This window comes from Mustela nigripes, chromosome 2 (assembly GCF_022355385.1).
Source record: "Mustela nigripes isolate SB6536 chromosome 2, MUSNIG.SB6536, whole genome shotgun sequence".
Classification (NCBI taxonomy): domain Eukaryota; kingdom Metazoa; phylum Chordata; class Mammalia; order Carnivora; family Mustelidae; genus Mustela; species Mustela nigripes.
Window position 1 is genome coordinate 79423721 of NC_081558.1, and position 25672 is coordinate 79449392.

The 25672-nt window shown below is 37.5% G+C and overlaps 2 protein-coding genes across 2 annotated transcripts in view; one reads left to right on the top strand and one right to left on the bottom strand.

Annotated features, from left to right (window-relative positions):
- Window positions 1–214: 214 nt before the first annotated feature.
- Window positions 215–1039, top strand: LOC132009956 (small ribosomal subunit protein eS4-like). The gene has a single exon (XM_059387962.1). The coding sequence runs from the start codon at window positions 233–235 to the stop codon at window positions 1022–1024; it is 792 nt and encodes a 263-aa protein (XP_059243945.1). The 5' UTR covers window positions 215–232; the 3' UTR covers window positions 1025–1039.
- A 9083-nt stretch (window positions 1040–10122) lies between these two features.
- Window positions 10123–25672, bottom strand: part of NR1D2 (nuclear receptor subfamily 1 group D member 2) — a 29241-nt gene continuing 13691 nt past the window's right edge. Inside the window, exons 5-8 of the mRNA XM_059390850.1 lie at window positions 24136–24755; window positions 22243–22428; window positions 20070–20280; window positions 10123–13494 (exon numbers count right to left, since the gene is read on the bottom strand). Coding sequence (XP_059246833.1) covers window positions 13298–13494; window positions 20070–20280; window positions 22243–22428; window positions 24136–24755 — 1214 coding nt within the window. The 3' untranslated portion in view covers window positions 10123–13297. The remainder of the gene's footprint in view (window positions 13495–20069; window positions 20281–22242; window positions 22429–24135; window positions 24756–25672) is intronic.

Here is a 25672-nt window from a genome sequence, read left to right on the forward strand (position 1 = left end):
TCAAGCGTCTTCTATGGCCCCAGAAGAATGCTCCCACTATACACACACACAAAAGGAGGAAGCGGGATTAAGCAACTCAAAAATCTATAGCAACATGAGGTAGAAAAACTTCAGTCAGTGTCTCACATCAGATAGCCTTGAAAAAGGCCTGAGACCATAAGCTTTGAGACATGTGCTTTTCACATATACATACCAAAAAGTGTTTTAAGCTCTTTTTGTTCCTAGCGCAGCTATGGCTCGTGGTCCCAAGAAACATCTGAAGCATGTAGCAGCTCCAAAGCATTGGATGCTGGATAAACTGACTGGTGTGTTCGCTCCTCGCCCATCTACTGGTCCCCATAAGCTGAGAGAGTGTCTCCCTCTCATCATTTTCTTAAGGAACAGACTTAAGTATGCCCTAACAGGAGATGAAGTAAAGAAGATCTGTATGCAGCATTTTATTAAGATTGATGGCAAGGTCCGAAATGATATAACATACCCTGCTGGTTTTATGGATGTCATCAGCATTGACAAGACCGGAAAGAATTTCCATCTGATCTATGATACCAAGGGTTGCTTTGCTGTTCATCGGATTACACTCAAGGAGGCCAAGTACAAGTTGTGCAAAGTGATAAAGATCTTTGTGCAGACAAAAGGAATCCCCCACCCGGTGACTCACGATGCTCGCACCATCTGCTATCCTGATCCCCTCATCAAGGTCAATGACACCATTCAGATTGATTTGGAAACCGGAAAGATTACTGATTTCATCAAGTTTGACACTGGTAATCTATGTATGGTGACTAGGGGTGCTAACCTGGGAAGAATTGGTGTGATCACCAACACAGAGACACACGCTGGTTCGTTTGATGTGGTTCACCTGAAAGATGCCAATGGCAACAGCTTTGCCACCCGACTCTCCAACATTTTTGTTATTGGCAAAGGCAACAAATCATGGATTTCTCTTCCCCGTGGAAAGGGTATCCACTTCACCATTGCTGAAGAGAGAGACAAGAGACTGGTGGCCAAACAGAGCAGTGGGTAGAATGGTCCCTAGGTGACGTGATTGGAATTCTTTATACCTAATTAAAGGTCATACAGCACGAAAAAAAAAAGTGTTTTAAGATTATAACCCCAATAAAACATCAAAAACTTCTACCATCCACTGTCTATTTAAATGTATTAAAAAACCACTAGGCATCTTGTAAGAAACTGGAGCTAAAAAAAAAAAAAAAAAAACAAGGAAGACCCAGTCTCTGACATCTAATAAGCTCATAGTGGCACATAAGTTTTTTTAAAGATTTTATTTATTTATTTGACAGAGAGAGAGAGAGATCACAAGTAGGCAGAGAGGCAGGCAGAGGGAGAAGCAGGATCCCGCTGAGCAGAGAGCCCAATGTGGGACTCGATCCCAGAACCCTGAGATCATGACCTGAGCCAAAGGCAGAGGCTTAACCCACTCAGCCACCCAGGCACCCTGGCACATAAATTATATGACTGGTTTTCCCAAGTATTATGGTTTGAATTGCATCCTCCAAAGAATCTGTATGTTTTAGTCCTAACACACAGTACCTCAGAATGTAACCATATTTGGAGATAGGGTCTATAAAGAGGTCATTAAATTAAAGCAAGGTCATTAGGGTCAGCACTAATTAAATCAGAATACTGTCCTTATAAGAGGAAATTTGGACACAGACATGCACAAAGGGAAGATGATGTGAAGACACAGGAAGAACACAAGCATCTACAACCAAGGAGAGAGAAGCCTTCTCCTGTGGCCATCAGAAAGACCGAACCCTGCCAATACTTTGATCTCAGACTCCCAGCCTCCAAAAGGGTGAGAAGTAAATTTCTGTTGTTTGCCACCCGGCCTGTGGCTCTCTGTTATAACAGCCCTAGCAAATGAGTATGCTGAAGCTATATTCCAGAGTAGTGGTTCTCAATCTTTTGGCTGCATCAGACTTCCCTGGAGGACTTATTAAGACACTGTTGGACCCATGCCCAGAGTTTTCTGATCCAGGAGATCTGGGGAGTGACCACAGAATCTACATTTCTAGTAAGTTCTCAAGTAATGCTAATGCTGCTACTCTAAGCACTTCCTGTTGAGAACTACTGTTCTAAGAGGTACAAATTATATCAAATCCTAACAGATTCAAGTCAAGAGGCCTCTTTCTCCCTCCTTCCTGAATCTAAAATGGAAAGGATTCTTACCGATTCTGACCTGAGCTTCACACCCAGGTACAGTCACAGGTGAGCTTGCCCCATATACTGCAATCATGAAAGCTACATCTTGCAGAGATCCTAAACTTTAAGACACAATAACCCTGTCCACTACTAAAACATAGCCCATGAATGGATTCTGATAAATTAGACCAGCAATTCTCCCTTCATCAAGAAATTAGGCAGGTATATGAGGGAAGGAAGGGTTTTCTTCCATTTAGTCAAAGGCGGAAGATGGGGGAAAGTGGACAAAACTATTTCCCTCTCTTGCCCACACTACAACCCAGGCTACTGGCCCCCTGCCCTGGAGTCACATTTAAGAAGTTCCAAGTCTAAAGCTATGCCCCTCTCCTCAGGCCAAGTATGCCCAGAATCCATACCCCACTCCAGATGATGCTCCAGCACCTGAATTCCCTACCCAAATGACTCTAGGCCTGCTTTCAAGGCCTGAAGAAGGTTCCTTCCTTGACTTCCCACAGTCAGACCACATTGCCAATATGCACAAAACTCGGCCCAAGGGACAGATGATAAAAGAGAGGGCATGAATAGAGCTTGGACCAGGGAGCTGGAGTGTCCATGAACTTGTGTGAAAGGCTCAGCAGCACATTGGTACTTGGGGTGGAAAGAGTCCTAATATGTAGTATTTACCAATTTCCATAGTATGAATATTCCCACTGGTAGCCAATTTCAAGATACCAATATGAAGTCAACTGGCTCACAAAAATTCCTGGAAAAAACAAACAAACAACAACCAAAAAAAACAGTCCTTCACACTAGGGGACAAAGGCAGGAGTGGGGAAAAAAAACAAGGGCAAGCTGGTGGTCTTCATTTGTATTTTTTTTAAGATTTTATTTATTTATTTGACAGAGATCAAAAGTAGGCAGAGAGGCAGGCCAAGAGAGAGGGGGGGAAGCAGGCTTTCTGCTGAGCAGAGAGCCCGATGTGGGGCTCAATCCCAGGACCCTGGGATCATGACCTGAGCCAAAGGCAGAGGCTTTAACCTACTAAGCCACCCAGGCACCCCTCTTCATTTGTATTCTCGCCCTAACGCTGCCTATATTAAAGGTAAGCCAAGGGCATCATCCCTGTATCAACCAAGATTTGCTCTGGTCATCATTTATAGTGGCCAAAAATGCTGAGCTAACAAAGAAGGACCCTTCCTCCCTAACAGTAGTCCATTCAAGATAACATCGTTGGTTCGTTCCCCAAAAGCCATTCCCAAACCCCTTGTTCTCTCCAGAAGAGTCTGATGCTCTCTACAGAGGTCGAAAAATGGTACATACTTGCTTTCCAAGCTCTCTTGTAGCAAGATACACATTCTGGCCAACAGGAGCTGAGAGGGGGAAGTCTGCTTGGGCCTCCTGAGAAAAGTTTCTCCCTAAAAAACAAGAGGAATGGCCTCTCTTATTCTCTGGACATACTCCTTCTGCTGTGATGCCTGACAGTGGCACCCACCATCTTGTAATCATGAGAGAAAACATTACAAATATGCACAAGATGACAAAGAAGGATCAGAAGCTACTGGGTTGTTTTTTTATTTTAATTAATTATAGTAAAATACATATAACGTGGAAATTTACCACCTTAACAATTTTTAAGTGTACAGTTTTGTAGTGTTTAAATACCATCACACTATTGTGCAACAAATCTCCAAAACTCTTTCATCTTGCAAAACTGAAACTCTGAAACATTCCTCCCCTCCCCCACCAGCCCTAAGCAACTACCCCTCTCTCCACTCTATTTTCTACGAATGTGACTACTCTAGGTACTTCATATAAGTGGAATCACATCGTATTTTTCTTTTTGTGACTGGCATATTTCACTTAGCATAAGGTTTATCTATGTTGTAGCATGTGTCAGAATTTCCTTTCTTTTTAAGTTTGAATAATATGTCACTGTGTACATACCACATGCTGCGTATCCATCAGTGGACACCTGGGTTGCTTCCATCATTTGGCCATTATGAATAATGCTGCTATAATGTGGATATACAAATTTCTCTTCAAGAACCTACTTTCAATTCCTTTGGGTATATATATCTGGAAGTGGAATTGCTGGATCATATGGTGATTCCATTTTAAATTTTCTTTTCTATTTTTAATTGTTTAAAGAAGCACCATACTGTTCTCCACAAAACTGCACCACTTCACATTCCCAACAAGAGTGCACAATTGTTTGAATTTTTCCACACCCTCACCAACACCTGTTATTTTCCTTTGTTTTGTTTTTTGTTTGTTCACTTGATAATGGCCAATCTAATGTATATGAGGTGAGCTCCTGGATTCTTCAATGGCATCTGGAGCTATTGAACCAGGCTGGAATTGCCCTGCCTCCAGAAGTCTTAGGCAGGAAATAAGTAATAAATATCCTTACTGCTGAACTCCCTTTTAGATAGGCTTTAAGCATTTTCTAACTGATGAGCTGTTTTTGTCTATAAGAACTCTAAGCAGAAAGAACTAAATTTAATGCTCTGTTTTTCATGCTTTCCACTATATGCTGTTTCTTGTACTCACAGAACTAACAAATTCTACCCCAAGGTCAAGTCATGATATACTATAACACCAAATACAATGGAGTATTCATAATTGTTTTATCCATAATAAACAAAAACTGGAAATAACCCAGGTATCCACTGACAGGATAAACAAACTATGGTATATCCATATGAAGGAATACCGTTTAGCAATAAAAATAATAAAATTATGATGGATAAATCTCAAAAACACTATGCTGAGTGAAGAAGTCTTATACAAGAGAGTATATATGGCAATGATACCATTTATATAAGTTATAGAACAGGTTAATCTAATCTATAGTGGAAAAAAATCAGAACAATAGCTATGACCTCTGAGGGGTGGGGATTGCCTAAAAAGGGGCATGAGAAAACTTTCTACGATCATGGTAATGGTCTATATCTCAACTGGTTTTTGGGTTACACAGTGAGAATACATTTGTGAAAATAAAGTGGCAGATATACCCTAAAGACTTGTACATTTCATTATCTATAAACTGTATATCAAAAGAACAGAGTATAAATTAGTATTTAACTCTTGTAAATTATATGCAAGACAAAAAATTTAAGGGGCAGTTTATTGAGGACTGCAATTTACTTTAAAATACACTTTTAAAAATGCCAAGATAAGGACTGATAGATGGAAGGACAGATAGCTGTGTAATTCACAAGTATAATAAAATGTTAATGGTGGAGGGTCAGGATGTTCAAAATGAAATTCTTTTGATTTTGCTAGCTAAGAGCGCTAGAAAGTAACAATAGGTACAAGTTTTGGTTTTATATGGTAAAAGTTTTCCTGACTACCTTGAGGGTTGGAATAAAATTAAAAAGACTTAGGAAAAAGACAAGAGAATCATCAACTACAAAAAAATTTTACACTTTTTCACTTCAACTACAAAATTTTATATTTTTGTAACGATCAAAAACTGGGAAGTGCTGCCATGCAGGAAAGGGCTCAGCTTGAACAGTGAGTGCTGCCACAGGTCTTAGGGCTTCCTAATGTTCCTTCCTTGTGCTTTCTGCGTCCAGCTTCAGTTGCCCCTTCCATTAGGCATTGGGAACCTTGGGGGACATGAAATTCCTAGAGTGACCCCTCTTCCCCCAGCATACTTCCTGTCCCTGACCTTAACAGCTGACTTTGAGCTAAAGGTATTGTGAACACTTAGCAGTGAGACAGGCACGAGGGAGCAGGGAGTCACACCACAAGGAGAGGGGACAGATGGCCAGCAGGGTGCAATGTCACACCAGGGTAAGGCAAGTGTGATCAATCAACCGTTAGCTGCAGGAACCACATTTCTTTGTCTCCCCTCACCACACCTCCAACAAAACAAATTTTTCACCCTTTTTTTTTTCTTTTTTAAAAGCCACTCTCTAGTTCTTTTTTTGTGTTTGTTTAGTTTGGGGGGGGGGTGTTTGTTTGTTTGTTTGTTTTACATACTATCATATCACAAATGTTAGCCCTGGAAGAGATGAGGGAGGGCTTACAGTTAAATTCCTTCATTTTACAGAAGGGAGCTGAACCCAATGATAAAGGGATCTTCTCAAGATCACTGAAGAGCAGAATCACAACTAGAAAGGTATCCTCAATCCTCCATAAATGGTGAGAACATCCAAAACTCAGACATGAAAGTTCTTCCTACCCTTCCAAGGGTATTTTTATTATTTTTCCTAGGAAGGAACACTGAGCCCATTATCCCTGCCCCTTGTGACGGATGTACACCTTGAACAATAATAGCATCCCGTGGAATACTAATGACCTTCCTCATACATAGCCGTGTCCCCCTGGCTGCAGGGGGATACATTCCAAGACCCCCAGTGGATGCCTGATTCCCGGAAGTACCGAAGCCTAGATACATGATTTCTTTTCCTATACATACAAACCTATGATGAAGCTTAACTTCTAAATTAGGCGCAGTACGAGATTAACAATAATAAAAAAAGAATGACGTAACAATATACTGTGATAGAAGTTATGTAAATGGCCGCTCTCAAAACACCTTAAGGCGCTGTACTCACCCTTCTCGGTGTGAGGACGGCAGAAAGAAAATGCCTACGTGGGATGACGTAAGGCGAACGTCGCCACGCTCTGACGCAGCGTGGGGCTCTTGCTTCCGGGCGCAATCAAGGCTGAGGGTAGGTCATTGGAACTCCAAAAAGCCCATCTGCGGGACAGGGGAACTACTGTATTCTGGTCTGAGGGCTTGGGAATGGGAGGCGGACCGGGTCATCTTTTGTCACTTGGTTAGCTTCTCCTGGAGACGTTACTGGAAATCAGAAGTATCCGAAGGTTGGGGTCATCACAGTCAACTGTCAGAGCAGTTCCCCGCTGAAAACGCCTAAATGGGGAACTGCCAGCTCACTTCAGCCCCGACGTGCCTGTGAGAGGCCAAGCCACACAGGCCAGCCCAGGGAGAGCCTCCTCAGAGGCCCTGCGCCCACTCCTCCCGCCCCCCACCCCCAGACTCTCCTTTCTCTTCCTCTTTATGTCATTTCCTAAGGAAAGACAATTACCTCATGTCTGTAGAGGACATTGCTGCAGAGTTTTTAAATACTTCTCATTTAGTCTTGTAATCACTCGAAGTAGCTTACACTTCTTACAGATAAGAGAAAAAGTTATGTGGGGGTTGGAGGATAACATTAAACTCATATTATGTACTGAATCCTGACTAAAGAGCTTCCTCTTACCCGTCACCAAACAATTCCACATGTATGAACTCTACATACGTATAAATCAGAGTACACCTTTAATTTGTATTATTAACAATGTCTCCATCACTTCCTTAAAGCTAGACGACCAGCAAAATAAATCAAGCCTGAATCATAGCATTTGCGGCTTTGCATAGTATAAATAATCCTACTGCCGCCAATTTTGAGCTACCAATGGGCCATCACTTAGGGAGTTGAGAAGAGATGTGCAGGAACACCATGACAAAGTATTGCTACCATACCCATAAAAATAAAGGTACTGAGCCTCAAAAGCATAAATAAGAGTAAAATGTAATTAGGAAGTGAGGAGTTTTAAGTATCTTCTCAAATATAATTCAAATGTAAGTTTATGTAATTTAACTTTTAATAATGGCTGTTTTAATAACCAGCTCCATAAATTTCCGGAAGTGTTAACAGTGAGACCTCAAGAGACCTTACAAGCTGCTCCAGCACACCACAGCTAGAACAGCATTTACTGGCAATTACTACTTAAGATGCTGTGAATGGTGGCCATTTGCTTCATGTGCACACAACTTCCACAACACTGTCTGGATTAGTGCCCTGGATTTTCAAGGAAACTCATTTGCATTTGGATAAAAAGAGAAATTCTTGAGCCATACATGTATGTTCAATAAATATGTAATGAGTAACTAAAGCATCAGTTTATTCCTCCAAAGCCCTTTAGATAAAACAGCTTAGAAAGAGAGCAGCCTATGGGGCACCTGGGTGGCTCAGTGGGTTAATAAGCCTCTGCTTTCGGCTCAGGTCATGATCTCAGGGTCCTGGGATCAAACCGTGCATTGGGCTCTCTGCTCAGCAGGGAGCCTGCTTCCCCCCCACTCTCTCTCTGCCTGCCTCTCTGCCTACCTGTGATCTTTCTGTCAAATAAATAAATAAAATATTAAAGAAAAGAAAAAGAGCAGCCTAACTGTAGGGAGCAAGATGATCAAGAGAGAATGAAAGTGTAGGTGCTTTCCACTTTGGAAATTACCCTACTTGCATTTTACTGCAGAACCTGAACAGGAAATGAAATGGCTGTTGGGGGGGGGGGGAAATAGATGAAAATTTACAAGCAAAGCAACAAAGGAGGGGGGGGGGGGGGGGGTGGAGGGAACTGCTGGGGTTATGGATAAGGAGAATTCAGAGAAAAATGAACCTATAGAACAGAAAAAACACAGAACTTACCTTAGAGACTTCTCAGAAGATCATTCTCAATTCTGTGGTTACCAGTAGGAAAACAGAGGGGGAAAAAACATTTGAAAACATCACTTTCATCCCAGGTATTTGAGTCTTCTTTAAAACACTGGTCTCACCCTCTTTAGTAATTTTTATTGCAATGTAGGAGAAATGCTAATTTCGAGACCATGTTTCTGTTCTTGCGACCGTGCCCCCATAGAAAGCATTCTGGAGAGGTTGAGTTCCTCCAAGATTGTCCTTATAATTCGTCCACCAATTTTGGCATTGTGAAGAGCAACTCTAACGTGGCTACTAGAATACAGGCCATAGTTGGTGCTAAACCTTTAGATAGACCAAGAATTAAGAAAAGCAAATGTGACAGATTTTAAGAGGCCCAAATGAGTTTTTGTAAAACTAAAACCAGATCCATGAATTGACTGTATTTATTCACATGCAGCACTTCCAAAATTCAAAAGGAATTTAATCTACTTTTTCATTAACTATTTATTCAGAGCTTAATATTTATTATACCGTGCAAAAAAGGGACAAAATACAAATTTATAGAGTAATCCACAGAATATGATCAGTATCCTGACCAACAACCAAAGTGGGTTAACATGTTTTTCTCCTGAAATCACACCTTCCAAGGAGTCCCAACAAGTGCTCAACACAGAAAAAAAGGAGAAGGGGGCGCTACGTGGCAGAAGTTTGAAAAAGACTATGTCCTACTGAAAACTTCCTTAAAGAATTCACAATACACACTTGCTCATTAGAGAATGGGACTCACATAAAGACATCTCAGTAACCTTGTTAACCCAGCATTTCCAAGCTATTTGATCAAGGAGCCCATTTCTCCTACCCAACATCAATTATCATCCACAGAAAAGTAGCGGGTATGGGACGCCTGGGTGGCTCAGTCAGTTAAGCAGCTGCCTTCCGCTCAGGTCATGATTCCAGGGTCCTAGAATCAAGTCCCACATCAGGCTCCTTGCTCAGCAGGGAGCCTGCTTCTCTCTGCCTCTGCCTGCTTGTGCCCTCTCCCTCTCTCTTTCTCTGATAAATAAATAAATTCTTTAAAAAAAAAAAAAAAGTAATGGATATCACTGATCTAGGTAACAACTGTAGTGAGTGTAGATTGAAGTAATGGCTTCAACTTTGCTGGCATGGTACAGCCCCTAGAAAAGGGGAAAGGAGGTGGTGGTCTTGCTGAGGCATCTTATGCCGTTTATAGCCAGGCTCAGTCTTGGCTAGATCAAGCACCCCGTTCTTCTCTCACCATCCCCCTCTAAGACAGATTACAAGATACAGCGAGTCTCTGAATCTCTGATTCAGCTGTCATTCCAGAAAACATCAAAGACCTTTGCTGGACTCTCTAAACAAACTAAAATCAAAAGAGTCCTTCATATATACATTCCACCACGCTGAATCAGAGATTTAGGTTAAGATGTACTGCTATGCTCAGGGGAAAGTAGGAAGTTAAATTAGAGTCTTACAAAAACATCGAGATAAAAAGATACCAAAACCACACTTGGTTAGAAATAATATTTATTATCCCCTCCCCCCATGTACACATTACTTTTCAGAAACATGAAGATATTGTCCATGTCCTCATCAATAAGTTTGTAGAAAATAAACTTAATTCATATCTTGACAATATATTTCTATCACTTTTTTAAAACAATAGCCATTTTATTTTTCCACATTAGTTCAAGAATAGCTTCAAGTTTTATGTTTTGAATCAAATCAAGACAATCTTTGTTTATAGGCAATTTCCTGACAGATCCCATCCCCCCCAACCCCTAAAAAAAAATCTATATCCTAAGTGATAAACTCTTCTTGTACATTCAGCAAACTTTATATTGGAAAAGAAAAAGAATAATTGAGATAGGTACTTACTCTCGTGCACAGTAATAAATCTAGCTGAGCTTCTACACCTTGCTTTGCAATGATGTTTACATAAAATAAATCATTTCTTATCAAGTTACAATGGTAATTTCTTGAAATGTAGATACAAAAGCTATACACTTAATCCACTGAAATTGCCTTCTAATTTTTTTTAATCTGTAATTAATCCACTGCCCTAAGGAAAAGCTTCAACTCAAGAAGATGCTTCCCCTTTCCCTCAGCTATATCTGTCTAAAGCTTGAATCCTCTCTCAGATCATGTAGAGATACATTAAAAGCACAGGAAAAAAATGTTTTAGCTTGCTGACATAATGCCCTTAAGTTTGCTGACATAATGCCCATATTTTAACTTAAAATGTAAAATCAGAGTTAAAGCATCACTTAATTCATACAGTACATTATCAATTAATCAACAGTGTCCCACTGACCCAGAAGTTTCCCAAACTGGTTGTCTTCTCCACATTTAGTAAGTTTATACCCAATGACTCAATCAAAGAATGTGCTTATAATAGGCTGCTGGTTTAATTTTAGTAGTTTTAATATTGGGCTATTTTCAAATATAGAGATGCTACAAGTGGCATATGAACTATTAATTTTGTTTCCCATTACCTACAGGAAGAATTGTTCAAATAAAATTTTACAAGACAAAATGCAACCCTACATATCTATATATAGATGTATACATGTATATATTGAACCTAACTAAAGTTGTATAAGCAATACTAACATAGTTTTGGTTACACACTAAGACAGTAACTGTTTTAAAGATAACATATTATAAAGAGGCTTAGGCAAAAGGCAAAAATTAAGAACAAACATGATCTTTGAGGTTTTCAGGATTACTTCAAAAAGCCATTTCTATCCCCCATAGAAGAAAACTATGCATTTATCTTAGGAAAAAAAATTATAAAAAGTTAATGCTATCATGTAAAGAATTCACAAAAACTATACTGTATATCCCATAAAAGTCTTACCTATGTAAGGTAAATCACAATTATGGTTTATAATGTATTACAGACATCACCATCACCTTTCCTCTTTAATAATGAGAGGATTTAACTTCTTTTTTTCACTTACTTAACAAGTGCCACAGAAATTCAAGTCCCAGTAGCAACAAGTTAAACAAGATTACAAAATAAGGCATTCTGCTCATGTATCATTAAAGTAACAGGCTGAGTATAGTAAAGCAGGCTCTTTCCATTCTTACAGTTTTATATAATCCAAAAATTATACAGAAGGCAATCTTTTCAAAAAAAATTCCAATTAATTGCTGTTTTTCCAGGGAAACAGAAAAACATACATAAAATCCTCAACTTTGGTTATTTCTCCCAGTGCCATAAATAGAGGCTGATTTTCTCTATTTAATAAAGCCCAATATTAGATATGTGGAGGAAATGTCTCTGTACCACTTCTAAGCCTGTAGGTCACACACACTAAATGATTTTTCAAATTATAGAGTAAATCTAATTGGACAAAATCCCTGTAGTGTTATCTAGGAAAAAAAAAGTGGACTCAAAACACACTTGCACACAAACGCATACACACACATGCACACATATGCACATGGGGCCAACACATTAAACAGTTTTCTTAAAACATTGATTGGTTCTCCAAAAAGAATCAAAATATTTATCATTAGGCTGCAGCATGTGTATAAGGGGCAGCAATGTAACCTTTCTCAGTACAAGGTAAGAAATCTAGTACCCTGAACCAAAGATTTAAACAAAGATGAACTCAAAATACATATTTTTTGAAATCTGGACTCAACTGCCTGTTGTACTTTTACATTTAGTGCTGCTTAAATAAAAATAGAGCCTAAGTTCAATAACATACTATCTAAACATTTAAAGCAATGGTTATATCAATAGGTAAAATGCACCTAATTTGAGTCTTTGACACCACTTGTTTTAAGTTTATTGTATGATAAAAGTTCTTCACAGTTTAAAATATTGTGAAGAAATGTGTTTATGTATAATTATATTCACACAGATATTATGTACACATACTATGTATTTGATGTACCCATAAACTTTGAATATATGTGTGCCAGGAGGATACCCCACACATATGCAGGAACCCTGAATAATAGGTTGGTGTGGACTGTGAAATGAATTCTCAGAAATAAGGAAAGAATATTATTATGAATAATTATAATAACAAAAAGTTTATCTTATTTACATAGTGCCTATCTCCCAAGAGGTAAATATGCTTTATAGACATTTTTTAGTATCTGTGAGGTGGGGCATTAAGAACACTATCAATTTTCATTTTCCACAACCAACTAACCTGCCCAGGATCGTACAGTTTAATAAGTGGCAGAACAAAATACAGACATCAAGATCTTCTAATTTGCAATGTCTCCAATTACCAGATCAAATGGTCTTGTGGTGAAATCAAGTCTTCATCATACAACAGCATTTCTACCACGAAGGATTAATTTTTAAGTCTTCACGTACTTGTGATTGTGCGTTATATTTATACCACAGGGAGATCAAAATGATTTTTGGTTTTGGCAGATGAAAAAGTCTAACATTCAGTGTGACTATAATTCAGTGTAACTTCTCCAGTTTAAGTGCGACACAGCTGATTGGTCTATAGGGGAAATGCGGTCAATGTCTAACCATGGCTGAAGAAACCTCAATCCAAACAGCTACTGCATAATTACAGAGATAGCCTACAATCTTGTATTGTCTTAAAGGTCTTTTCTATCTCCACATATGGTATACACATATAAATAAGCATTTTAGCACAAAATGTACAGTTAGCATGAATCAGTTCGTGTTTAAATAAACAAAGGCCTTAGGGGTGAACTTTAAAGGCCAAAAGCTCCTCAGAGTGCATGTTGTTTAAAGATCGAAGATCTGGCAACTTTAGAAGAAGTTTTGTAAAAATAGAGGCCTCATTTGGATGGTTTTTCATTATTAAGGTCCTTAGTGCGCGGATGAGAGTTTCCTGCAAAGCCTCCACAGAGTTGACGTTTTCTATTCCAGATCGATCTAACAGAGAGTAAGGAATAGACAGATAGGAATAAGAGGACGTTATAAACATTAAATATAAATACCAATTAAGAGAAAACATTAAATAGAAATTAAATTCTTTTTCATCAATCTCATTAATGAGTCTACAACAAGGTTTTATATATTGGAATAAAGGCAAAAGACAGTTGTCAACATTTAAATCCCAATGGCAAATTTCTGTACCTATTTATTATATTATAAAAAGACACATTACACAGTATACTTGATAAATCAAGATTTGGTATTTAGTATTTTGTTCACAAAACTAGAGGTTCTAATTTTTAAAATTAGATGCCATCTACTAATTTCAACTCTCCTGTCAAAATAAAATAGTGTAGTTTACAAATATATTTTTTTTCTTCATACAGAATATATCCACAGTTGTATGTTACCATGTATGGCAGGCAACCTCTAAAATGGCCCCCTCACCCTGGTATCCACACCCTTGTGTATCCCTTTCCCCTTCAGTATGCTAGACTTACTGACTCACTACTGATGAATAAAATACTACCAAAAAAAAAAAAAAAAGGCTTCCATCTTCAGCAAACTCATACTCACCTCCTCTGAGTAAAGCCAGATGCCAAGTGCCATGTTGTGAGCTGCTTATGAAGTAGCCCTTATGCTAAGGAACTGACGGTGGTCTCTGACCAGCATCCAGCAAAGAACTGAGGTACTCAGCCCAACATCTTGCAAGGAAAGGACTCCTACCACAACCATATGAATAATCCTCGAAGCAGATCCTTCCCTAGTTGAGCCTTCATAGCCAACCACAGCCCTACTCACAGTCTGACTACAGTCTCCCAAGAAACCTCAAGCCAGAAGCACCTATCTAAACCATACCCATATTCCTAATCCTCAGAAACTGTGAGATAATAAATGTATATCTTTTCAAGCCACTAAGTTTTAAGGTAATTTGTTACGCAGTAAAGAGGTAACTAATACACTGTGTACCTTTATTACCTAGTTACATTAACCTGCATTCACTTCCATTTTGCATACTGTGTTTATTAAGCTCATCATACAAAATGTTAATAAACTAATGATTTAGTATAATCCAACAATAAAGCAAAGTATCTTAAAATTAGCAAAATCTATACTGTTTACCCATGGACTTTTTTTTTTAGTCATCATCAACGACTATTTCTTCCCTTTACAATAGGAGGCAGTAGAGCCTAAGAAATACTCAATGGCTCCCAGTATAGGGAATTTTAATTAATAAGAAAGATACTGCCAAGGAAGCAAAAATCTCTGGCCATTCACACCCTTTTTAACCCACTGAGCCAGCCAGGCGCCCTTCACACCCTTTTTAATTCATTGTTCACAAGGGTATTTACGCTCTGCATTGTAGCTGGTAGCTAAAAAGGCCACTTGCAATGCAAAGACTAAAATTTCATAGTCAAGGGGGAAGTCTGATTAACTCTAAATGCAGAAAAAAATGATGAAAACAGGTTTATCTTACATTTAATAAAGTGTGGATTATTACTGAACTATGTGCTAATTATTATGGAAAAAGAAACAATTTGAATGCTGACTACTGGATTGGGAGAGTCATATGTTTTCAGATAAAACTGTTATACGGAGAAAAGATCTCTTAACATACAACTTTGATCATACAATCATAATGGCCATATAAAACTACGTAAAGCCTTCAATGATGCTTCCAAGTGTCTCTCCTGCCTTTAATATTCAAGTAACTGTTTTCTTCAATATCCTTGCAACTTAGTAATTCCCTCACCAAGCACTTACTGAATGTATATGGCTACTGGATAGGTGCTTAGGGAATTAGCAGTCAACGTAACAAACCAAAATTCCTTCCCTGAGAGACCTCTTAGAGCAGAAAAAAATACCTAGTTTGCATCACATCAGTAATTTACAATACCAACAACTGGGAAAAGAATGACTGTGAGCCCTACAAACAAAATAATCTAGATAGGCAGAGAAGGATACTTGAGTTAGAACAACTAATATTATGAGTCTTTCAGTGAATACTCTGTTGGAAAGACTTATGCTTCCTCCTTACAACTCAGAACTTCAGGAAAATGGATTCCTACACCTAAAAATGTGAACTGCATTAAATCTTTCTAAAATTGCATTTCTAAAACCATGATTTCATGATTTCAAGGCCAAATAACCTACGTAAAAATCTAGCTGGATCATAAACAATAATCCTCTAGAAATTAAAACAATACAATGCACAGACTGAAATAAAAATTGATTTTCAAAATGATGTACTAAATGCTACACTACCTACCTCATAGTTTACAGTATAGTTTAATTCACGATATACCTGTCCTCTACTTCCTTAAACTCAGAGAGGTTCTTCATCGCTCAACACCAAATCTCACCAAAATCTTCTGTGGATAATCACTTCCTACAAGATGAAAGTCAAATTCCTTCCACAAAAACCTCCATAGGACAACTAAAATCCACATTCAGATTGTTCTCACACCTATATGCCCATCCCTCATCTTCAACTGCAATGACTGCTGCCATTTCACACAATCTCAAGAACAATCTACCTTCCAGGTATAATTCCCTTTTTCTCCATGGCATCAAGAGTCTTCTAAGAGGATAGGCAAATATCGTGTTTTAGATTTCTCTCTCTCTTAGCAGCTAGAATTATTCTGTTAACAAGCAGTGTAACAGAAAGGCTTTGAAGCTAGGCCAACAGTAGTCCAAATGCATGCTCAGCCAATTTTTTAAAATTCATGACCTTGGACAATTTAACCCTTCTGTTCCTCAAAGTTCTTGCCGATATTTGAAAATAACATATCCTAGCTCACATCAGAGGTCTGCTGTAAGGATAAAATTATATAATGAGGTCTAGAAACTAGCACTTTATCTGACAACAACCAAAACAAAACCCAGATGGCAACTGTAGATTCCAAGAAAAACAAAAAGCTATTTTAAATATAAAGCAAATTCTAAGCAATTAATAGAGAATATAAATGATCCATTTGTTATTTGATACTTGGAACATTCCCCCCTTGGGAGGCACAGGTTTAGGGCAAGATTTATATTGCCTCCAGAAGCCTTGATGGCTCAGTCAGTTAGGTGTTTGACTTCAGCATTGTAAGGCTCCTCACTCAGCAGGAAGTCTGCTTGTCCCTCTCACTCTCCCTCTGCCACTCCCCATGTTCATGCTTCTCTCTCTCAAATAAATAAAATCTTAAAATCTGTATTGCCTCATCTACCAATTCAACCCCGCTATGTGAACACTATAGGTACTATTTACATAATCCTAATACTCTAAATGTAGATTTTTTTACTTTTCAATATTTATTCAATATTAGAAAATATATTTTCAATATTTACTTTTCAATATTTAGAAAATATTCAATATTTAATATTCAATATTTCAAATATTTTTTACTTTTCAATATTTTTTTTACTTTTCAATATTTTTTACTTTTCAATATTTACTTTTCAATATTTAAAAAATGTAGTATTTTTTTACTTTTCAATATTTACTTTTCAATATTTACTATTCAATATTTCAATATTCAATATTTTTTACTTTTCAATATTTTTTACTTTTGAATATTTAGAAAATGTAGATTTTTTTACTTTTCAATATTTACTTTTCAATATTTAGTAAAAAAATATTTTTTACTTTTCAATATTTTCAGTATCTTTTTCCATCAAATAAAGCATGGAATCTAATCACACCTATAGAACAGAATATAAATATTTTCATTCTTGATAATGTAAAATAAAAAAAAAAAAGGTATAGCAAAAGAAGCCAGGATATGGAAGGACGATGATACTGTCTTCCTAAGGAGAAGATTCTTTCTCTATTCTATCTGAGAGATTATGTAAAAGTGAATGGTCAAAGAATGTGAGCATATTCTAATTATATATAAAACAAAGTAACTGTAAAAATAAAACTTATAAAGAGAAGACACTTTTGTCAGTTGTATCTACTCAATTAAAAAAAAGCTATAAGCATAATATTTAGAATTGAGTGGGCAACTCCCAGAACAATTAAGAAAGATAGAATTCTAGTTCTCTGGAGAGTAGGCTGGGAGAAGGAAGGAGAGACTTATCTTCTGTAGTTTCTGAATTTTATTTTCTTGTATAGATACTGCTTTAAAAATAATAATAGTCTTTTCTTCGTGGTAAAGATTTAAGTTAGACATCAACACTATCATATGTTTAAGTGAAAGCAAATTATTTTAAAATGCAAGAAATTGTGTCTGTGTATGTGTTGCTTATGTACCTTCATTTAGACAGAACAAAAATAAGAATGCACTACATTCTTTTTTTATAAGTCTTTTCCACTCGGTATGTCACATATTTTTTTATGTACCATAATAATCAAGCAAATGGTACATGGATGGACAGGTGAACAGACAGAGAAAGACTCCCTAATGTTGACAGTAATCTTTTTTGGTAGCAATATTATCATCTTTATGTTCATCTTAGTATTTTCTACTTTTGCAAAGGACCCATATTATTGTTATGACCAGTAAACAAAACAAGGCTTTTTCAAAAGGAGATTAAAACAAAATAAAAATTATGTTCACTTGGTAGAAAATGTAAGTAAATGGCATATTTCCTGGTAGAGAGCTCCCGTTATCCCCTGCCACTGTTTCTTCCTTTCCACCATCTCTGAGACAGTCCCTCCTGCTTCACCTCCTCTACTACACCTATCTCAGGAAAGTTCACTCCACTGCCTCCTACCTGAAGTTATTTCAACAGCCTCTCAACCTGACCCTCCAGCTCCAATGACTCACTTTTCTAACCTACCCAAGATAAACATGCAGAACTATGTCAAACCATGACTCTGTCCATGCCTCATCATTCTCCTACACTGACTTTCCACTGCCCCATTTTTTCAGTTAAAACTTCTCTGCTTAGTTCTCCTTGTGGTCATTCCATAATCCAGTGTCCCTTTAACTCCCAAGCCTTCCATCCCTTTCCTCCTTGATGTACACATAGGGCTTTGGCCACCTGCCCCTGCCTTACCTCATGTTCTCCAAAGCCGCTTCATCACTGTTTTGATGGGAAAATCTACTAACCCATCCTTCAAATTCAAAGCTTTCCCCACAAAGCTTTCTCAGGTAACTTCATCTTCCTTCCTAGACCCCTACTTTCTCAGTCAGAACCACACAGCTTAATACCATAAAGCTTTTTGTGTTAGTTCTCTCTCTCAAATAATACATAGATGCTTGGAGAGTAAGCGTGTATCTTAATGCTTGTTCTGTCTCCCCTGTCCACATACTGATCAGATAAAGAAATTACAAAGTATGGATTACCTTTAGTTTCACAATACATTAATCAGATGTCAACTCAAACCATTAATAATTACTTATCAAGAGACTGCAGGATGGTAGGTGAAGTGCAAGAAGCATTAACTACAAGGTTACTTGTAAGAAAATAAGTTATCTCTTATTAACCTGTTACTGTAATACTATTCCATATCATAAGTGCATTTTTAGCCACCTAGGTAGAGCTGATCAGAATAGGTAGCTAAATTATGCTTCCAAATGACATAACTCTTTATTTACACTCTTATTTACATATAGAGCTATTTACCTAACTCTTATTTACACCACTAATGTACAGACCCTTTAAGATATACCAAGAACCTCCTCATTAGGAGTTACTGATTAACAGCTTACCACATAAGCAGGGGCTATAACTTACACTTTATAACCCCCACAGCACCTGGTACAATGGCTTTTACACAGTAAGAAGCAAATACAAAACTTGAAGTAAGTCATATCAAAATACTGTACAATTCTCAATGTTTTAAAATAAAGTTAGTGATACCTAAAAATGGCTGGTACTTACTTATATATCCCCAGGAAAGTCAGTGTTTCAATTTCCCATTTGCTATTATCTTAATAGCTATTATCTAAATTGAAATACTTTGCTCAGAAATAATATAATTTAAATGCAAGGTGGCAGGGAAACTGGAAAACATCATCAGTGACTCATATAAATAAACATTAAGTGTGAGGACTCAAAAATCTTGGTCACTCATTCAAACAGAAACTAAGTACCTATTCTGTGCCAGACCCCAGGTTGGCTCACATGGTACAATCCTTTCCTTCCACAAGGAAACTGAGACCCAAAAGAATAGAATTATTTATGCAAATCACACAGAAAATTCAGTGGCAAAGCTAGGTAAAAGCCTACTCGTAATTCACCAAGTTTTGGAACAGACCTCACTAATGTACCTTGATAATTTTAACATTCTCAAGTAATACACACTTTAATTAAAACTTAAATTCGTATCAGAACCACCTATGTTCCCAAAGTTAAATCCACAAAAGCAACAATTTAGAGTTGTAAAAATTACAGGCAAAAGTTAAAGACTAAGACTTGTGGTCAATTTGAGGCCTATATCTAAACATCATTTTATTATCATACAGCACTTTTGAATTTTTGCTATCTGATTTCTCAAAAACAACAGATTATTCATGCACTTTAGCATCTGCCTCAGGCTCTCTTGCCATATAGACAGCTTGCTGGAACATAGTTCCATCTTCTTTCCACTTGGTTACTTATATTCTGGATGTAGCACAATTTTGCACCAGCCTGCTTACCTGCAGATACCAGGACAACAGCTGTAAACAAACTCATCTCTTCATCACTAAGTTGGAGGGCATTTAGCTTCTCACTAAATTCAAACATAGAGTTTAGCAGATCCCCTGCTCCCATTGAGTGTAAATCATCAACACTGTATTTCTTCCCACTTAAAAAGGTGACCGTACGCTCCTTTGCATCAAACAATGATGCAAACCGTACCATTAAAACCTGGAAAAAGAAAAATGTATTTGAAGGAGTTCAGTACTAATACTAAGAAAAAATTCAGTATTCAAGCCAGTTAAGAAACATCCTACATATAAAAGAAAGTTGTAAAAGAAAAATTGAGTTTATTTTTACCCAGAACCATTTCCTTAAGGCAAATTCTCTACCAAAGCAATAAATATCTGTGGAGTGAACATCAGAAAAATTCCAGCCACTAGTGGCAAAAATACTTGAGTCCTGTGATATTCTGCAACTCTATTAATAAAGATTCTGAAATGCAAATATAAAATTAAAGCAGGCATTAATGCCAAGAAATATGAAACTAGGCCTTGGCCAAAGGCATTAAAGAAACTCTTTAAGCTACCAAGTATATCACATGGTCTCTAAATCCTAAGTAAAAAGAGCAGTATTTCAATGCAACAACACTTAGAGACATCAAAACACCAAATAAAGCCAAGACAAATGCATGGATACACCTAAATTAGACTATTTTAAGAAACCATAACCCAAAGAGACAATACACAAAGAAAACTATTACAGCAGAAGTGTTCCAGACACCGAGTTGTAATTCAAATCCAAACCAAATCAGCAACTACTTATCTATGGCACTCCCTCCCCTATAGTAAAGGGTAACACCTATGTCACATATTTCTTTCATAACCAAAGGAATACTGAACAAATAGCTCCCCTTTGCAATTTTCCCAAAGACTTGTTTTACTCAAGACAATCCAAAATAGTGTATAGAACTAGAACACAGCAATCCCAAGTCATATCACAAGGGGGAAAGAACACAAGTCCTGGAGTCTGGGATTTGTGTTATGGTGCTGTGTTAGAAATGTATTGGTAATTTCAGAAAAATCTCTCCACCTCTGTGGGCCACAATTACTTAACCTCAAAAAATGAATGAACTGAACTTTGAACTTGATCACTGACACCCCTTTAAGATTCAGGTTTAAATCTTAACTCTAATGTTTTCCTTTACATTGAAAATCCTAACCTAACAGTTTTACTTCTAAATTATACCACAGCTATTTTGTTTATGAACATGGCTCCTTTTCCATTCTGGGCCAGGTCTCCTAAAAACAGAACATAAGGCCAAAGTTTACACGGAATGTGTACTACCATACATGAAAACAGGTTTGAGGAAAAAGGAAATGAGATGACAGGGATGACAGCAATTATCAGCAAATACCAGAGGATGCATTAATGAGCAGGCCGCCACTCAGTATCATTCACAACTGAGAGCTCAGTCTGTGGGACCAGCAGGGGAAAATGAAAATATATTCCCCAGATCCCGTCCCCCATGGATCAAAGAAGTGGACCACCAGACACCAACTTTCCACCCACCACCCTGCATTTCAGAATAATATTTAAGTGAGCTCTGAGCAAGTCCTGAGGCTCCTCACACTTCAGCAGCACTTAGAAGCCATAGGTGGGAGGCACCTAACATAGCACTTGTCCCACTCAAGTTGGCAAAAGCAGCTGTCCCCTAAGTCCAGGCAGAATACATCACAGCAAGGGAAGCCAGAGAAGAAAAGGTAGCAAGGATTCTGGATGAGATGAGGCCAAGAAAGTCCACGGTAACACAGAAGACACATCTCACATAACCCTGAAACATTCTACAATTTCCTAAAAGAGAAAACCACATTCTATTTACCCTTTGTACTCTATACTAGAACACCAATATAGAATTTCAGTGGGTGTCAAATGCTCTGCAGACCCTGCCTGAAGCCCATCCCTGGAAGTAAATACTACAACCTGGAGGAAATCTATACGCTGAGGATACAGAGAAGTTGTATTTCAAGCCTTAAGAAACTCTGGATTTGTCACATCTCTTGCCAAGATTCTGATATGGTTATTCTTTTGCTGGTAATTTTAGCCTCCGGACTATAAGCACTCATTTAGAAAAGAATGAAAATAAAATACTACACACACTGTGCATCGATATTCTAGATAAATAAAACCTACCTCAAAAGTCCCAGCCTTCAAAAGGTTGACCTGGTCATGCTGAGAGAGATCTCTGAATCCAGGAATACGCTTTGCAAATTCCACCACTTCTTTCACTGCTGGAGTGAAGCTCATTGAAAATTCTTCCCAGATTTCATGCCCAGATTTATGAGGATCCACATATGGAGACTTACTCATTGGACAAACCTAGCATGCACAAAACAGAAAAACTATTAAATTATGAGAGATGGTAAAGAAACTTCGAGAGTAGCATCTCAAATCATTGGAAACCCCAATGTGAAAATAACTCTCACACACAGGTAAAATCTACTAATAATAATACTTTCTCTTCTTCTACTTGCCTCGTGTTAGAAAGCCTCGTGGCAACCTACTCTGACAGCAATTCGTGCATCACAAAAGAGGCGGCCTAAGCTATTTCAAAAACCTGGGTTTAAGAGTTTATTTTTTAGTACTGCTGCCACCTTATACTGGTTTTATGATTTTCAAACAAATTCATACAAACTTTATTAGCAGTCCTATTCATTAGTCACGGCAGATATTATAATTACTATTTCTTAGAGGAAATGAGATTCTAAGAAGTTTAGTTAATTTCTCTAAATATAGCTAGAGTCACAGGCCTAGAACCCAATATTTAGTTAATATTTCAAAACTCACTTTTTTCCAAAAGGCACAATTACAGTATTATAATTTCAAGGAAGGAAAGATAGTGAGATGCCTCACTTTTCTAAAAAGGTCATTGACCATTTATTTCATAAACAGTGCTCTGACCACTGGCTTCCACTTGTTCAATTAGAGAATAATGATGGGAGATACAAGGGCACCTTCTGTATAAGGATTGGTGGGGAAAAAGTAGGAAGCCAAACAAGGTATAAGAACACTAGAAAGATGATGAACATTCACTGTATACTCTGTTAGTAAAATCAGCCTTTAAATTTTCACTAAATCCATAGGAGATGCAGGAATGGGATGATTCTATAACCATGGAGAATATCACAAAATGAGAATCTAAATGCTTGTAAATTTTTCCCTCCTTAAGGTAGCCATTAAGTCTAATATGATATAAGATCACCTTTCTGACCCATGCAATCGAATACTTGCAAGTGACAAGAAAAATCTAACAAAAAGAATTGGAGTAGTCTCAGCTATTTTGAAAATGAAAAAAAGAAGACTTTAATTACCTAGCTGTAGAAAATACCAAGCACTATCAAAGGACCTCATGGTTTATACTGGAAATGATGTGGTACTGCTGTTTTTTGATGAAAATTTGGCTGAATATAAACACTGTACTTTCATGTAGATTGTTGCAGTTGATTAAAAAAAAAAACTTGAATAATATGAATAACATTAACTCATCTCATAAGACAAAGTCTGAGAAAATCCTTAGAAACTAGTGTATTAAATTATTTCTAAAATTCTCAAACAGTAAAATACCTAACCATGTTCTACATTCAAGGACCTTTTTGTACTATAATGGTTAAAGAACCCTCTCCATAGAAATTAAAGGATTACTAACTGTAGCAAGCTAAATGATCAGCCCTTTGAGAAAATCCCAAAGCTAGTAAGACAGTGATTAATCAGAATGCTTAAATTTTGAAAGGGATTTCTAAGAATTAAAGAATCAATTCTACATGATCCATATTTTATTTAAAATCTTAATCCCAATCATAGTATCAATCAAATCACATGCTGTACCTAGTTCTGTGTGAAATTGGGTCAATCAACAAATGATGTTATCAGTATTTGACCTAAAATATCACACAATACTGATTCTGTAAGTCTCATGTTTTCTGATACCACCCCTGCCCCTGAAGTGTGTATACTCCCCACAAAGAAAAAAAACCTTCAAAAGCTTTCCTTGATGCAAGTTGAGTAAAAAAATTGATTTCACTATACCAGATGCATTCTCCCTCCAGTGTTGCACAGGTAACTATTCTTGTTCTCATTCTGAGAAAATCCATCTATCGAAACTCTATCACATACTCGTTGAATATAAGCATTGGAGAAGTTCATACAATGTCCATTTGCAATACAAATAGCATGCCCATTTGGGTAATGCATTATGTTCCTCCCTTTGTACTGTCCATTGAGGTGCTGCTGGCTCTCACTACATGGAAAATGGCTGCTAAGCCCACTGCCACAATGGTCATGATTTAAATTATACTGCTCCATGCCCTTGGGAATCCGTTCTCTCTGAGGCTGCATGGTCTCTGCTGAGTTTTCTCGCTGCTCCTGATTATACAGAAAAGTATCCTTGTGCGCCCTGGTCACCATGCCAATCACTTCATCCTTTGCAAAATCAGAAGAGGGAGAAGAGCTTTTGATGTTTTCTTGTTCCAGCTGGGGCTTGGGTCGCAGCTGTTCCTGGGCTGGTAAGGCTGTCTGTTCATGATGTTCCAAAGTGTCATTCTGCAAATGACCACTGAACTGGCTGTTCATCATAGTCTTCATTGCACTCTGCATTTCAATTAGCATCCTCTGTTTTTCACGCTTAGGAATACGACCAAACCGAACAGCTATTAAAGAAAAAAATATTTAACGTCTATATTCTAAATTAGATCTGTTCATACAAACGACTAACACCAAATTACCTGTTAGCTATGGCCTCTAGTGATACAAATAAAAAATATCTGCATGTTTCTGACCCAAATTATTCTAAATTTGCTGGTTATATTTTTAATGTTACCAGAGGAAGTGGAAAGGAAAAAAATTTTTCATTTTTCTTCCAAAAAAGAACTAAGAGAAGATCTATGTCTTGGGTTTTTAGGAGCAAAACTTTAAAAATTTGAAATTAACTAATAAAAATCACAGTTTGAAGCAGATCGGCATTACTACGCAGCACCTATTAACAAGGCTGAAGTCTGTGTTCTTAAGAAGGCAAATGGGATTCAGCTACCCCCAGCCATTAATGTTAATGGAACCTAGTAGGTACAAGTAGTCCCTGAACATCTAACCTTTGTCAATTCATTTTTATAACCCTATTCTCAAACCCAACTATTAAATATCTGCTCTTGGGGTACCTGAGTGTCACAGTCATTAAGCATCTGCCTTCAGCTCAAGTCGTGATCCCAGAGTTCTGGGATCCCCACATCAGGATTCCCATATCAGGCTCCCTGCTCAGCGGGAGGCCTGCTTCTCCTCCCACTCCCCCTGCTTGGGTTCCCTCTCTCACTAGCTCGCTCTCTCTCTCTCCCCCCCCCAAATAAATAAATAATCTTTAAAAAAAAAAAAAAAGATTTGCTCTCTTCTTTTCCAGCTTTTTTAAAAGAGAAACTGTTTTTAAAAATTTTTTTTAATTAAAAAAAAACATAGCCAATAGAAATGCAGTTTTTGGAAAATTTGCTGGATTTTAAATAAAATCAATGGAACAAAAATTAAATCATTCATCTTCCCCTTTTTGGGGGTCACGTTTTAGAATGTGTTCTGTCTCCAA

Excerpts from the sequence above, each read along its gene's own strand:
- LOC132009956 (XM_059387962.1), top strand. The coding sequence starts at position 233 with ATGGCTCGTGGTCCCAAGAAACATCTGAAGCATGTAGCAGCTCCAAAG.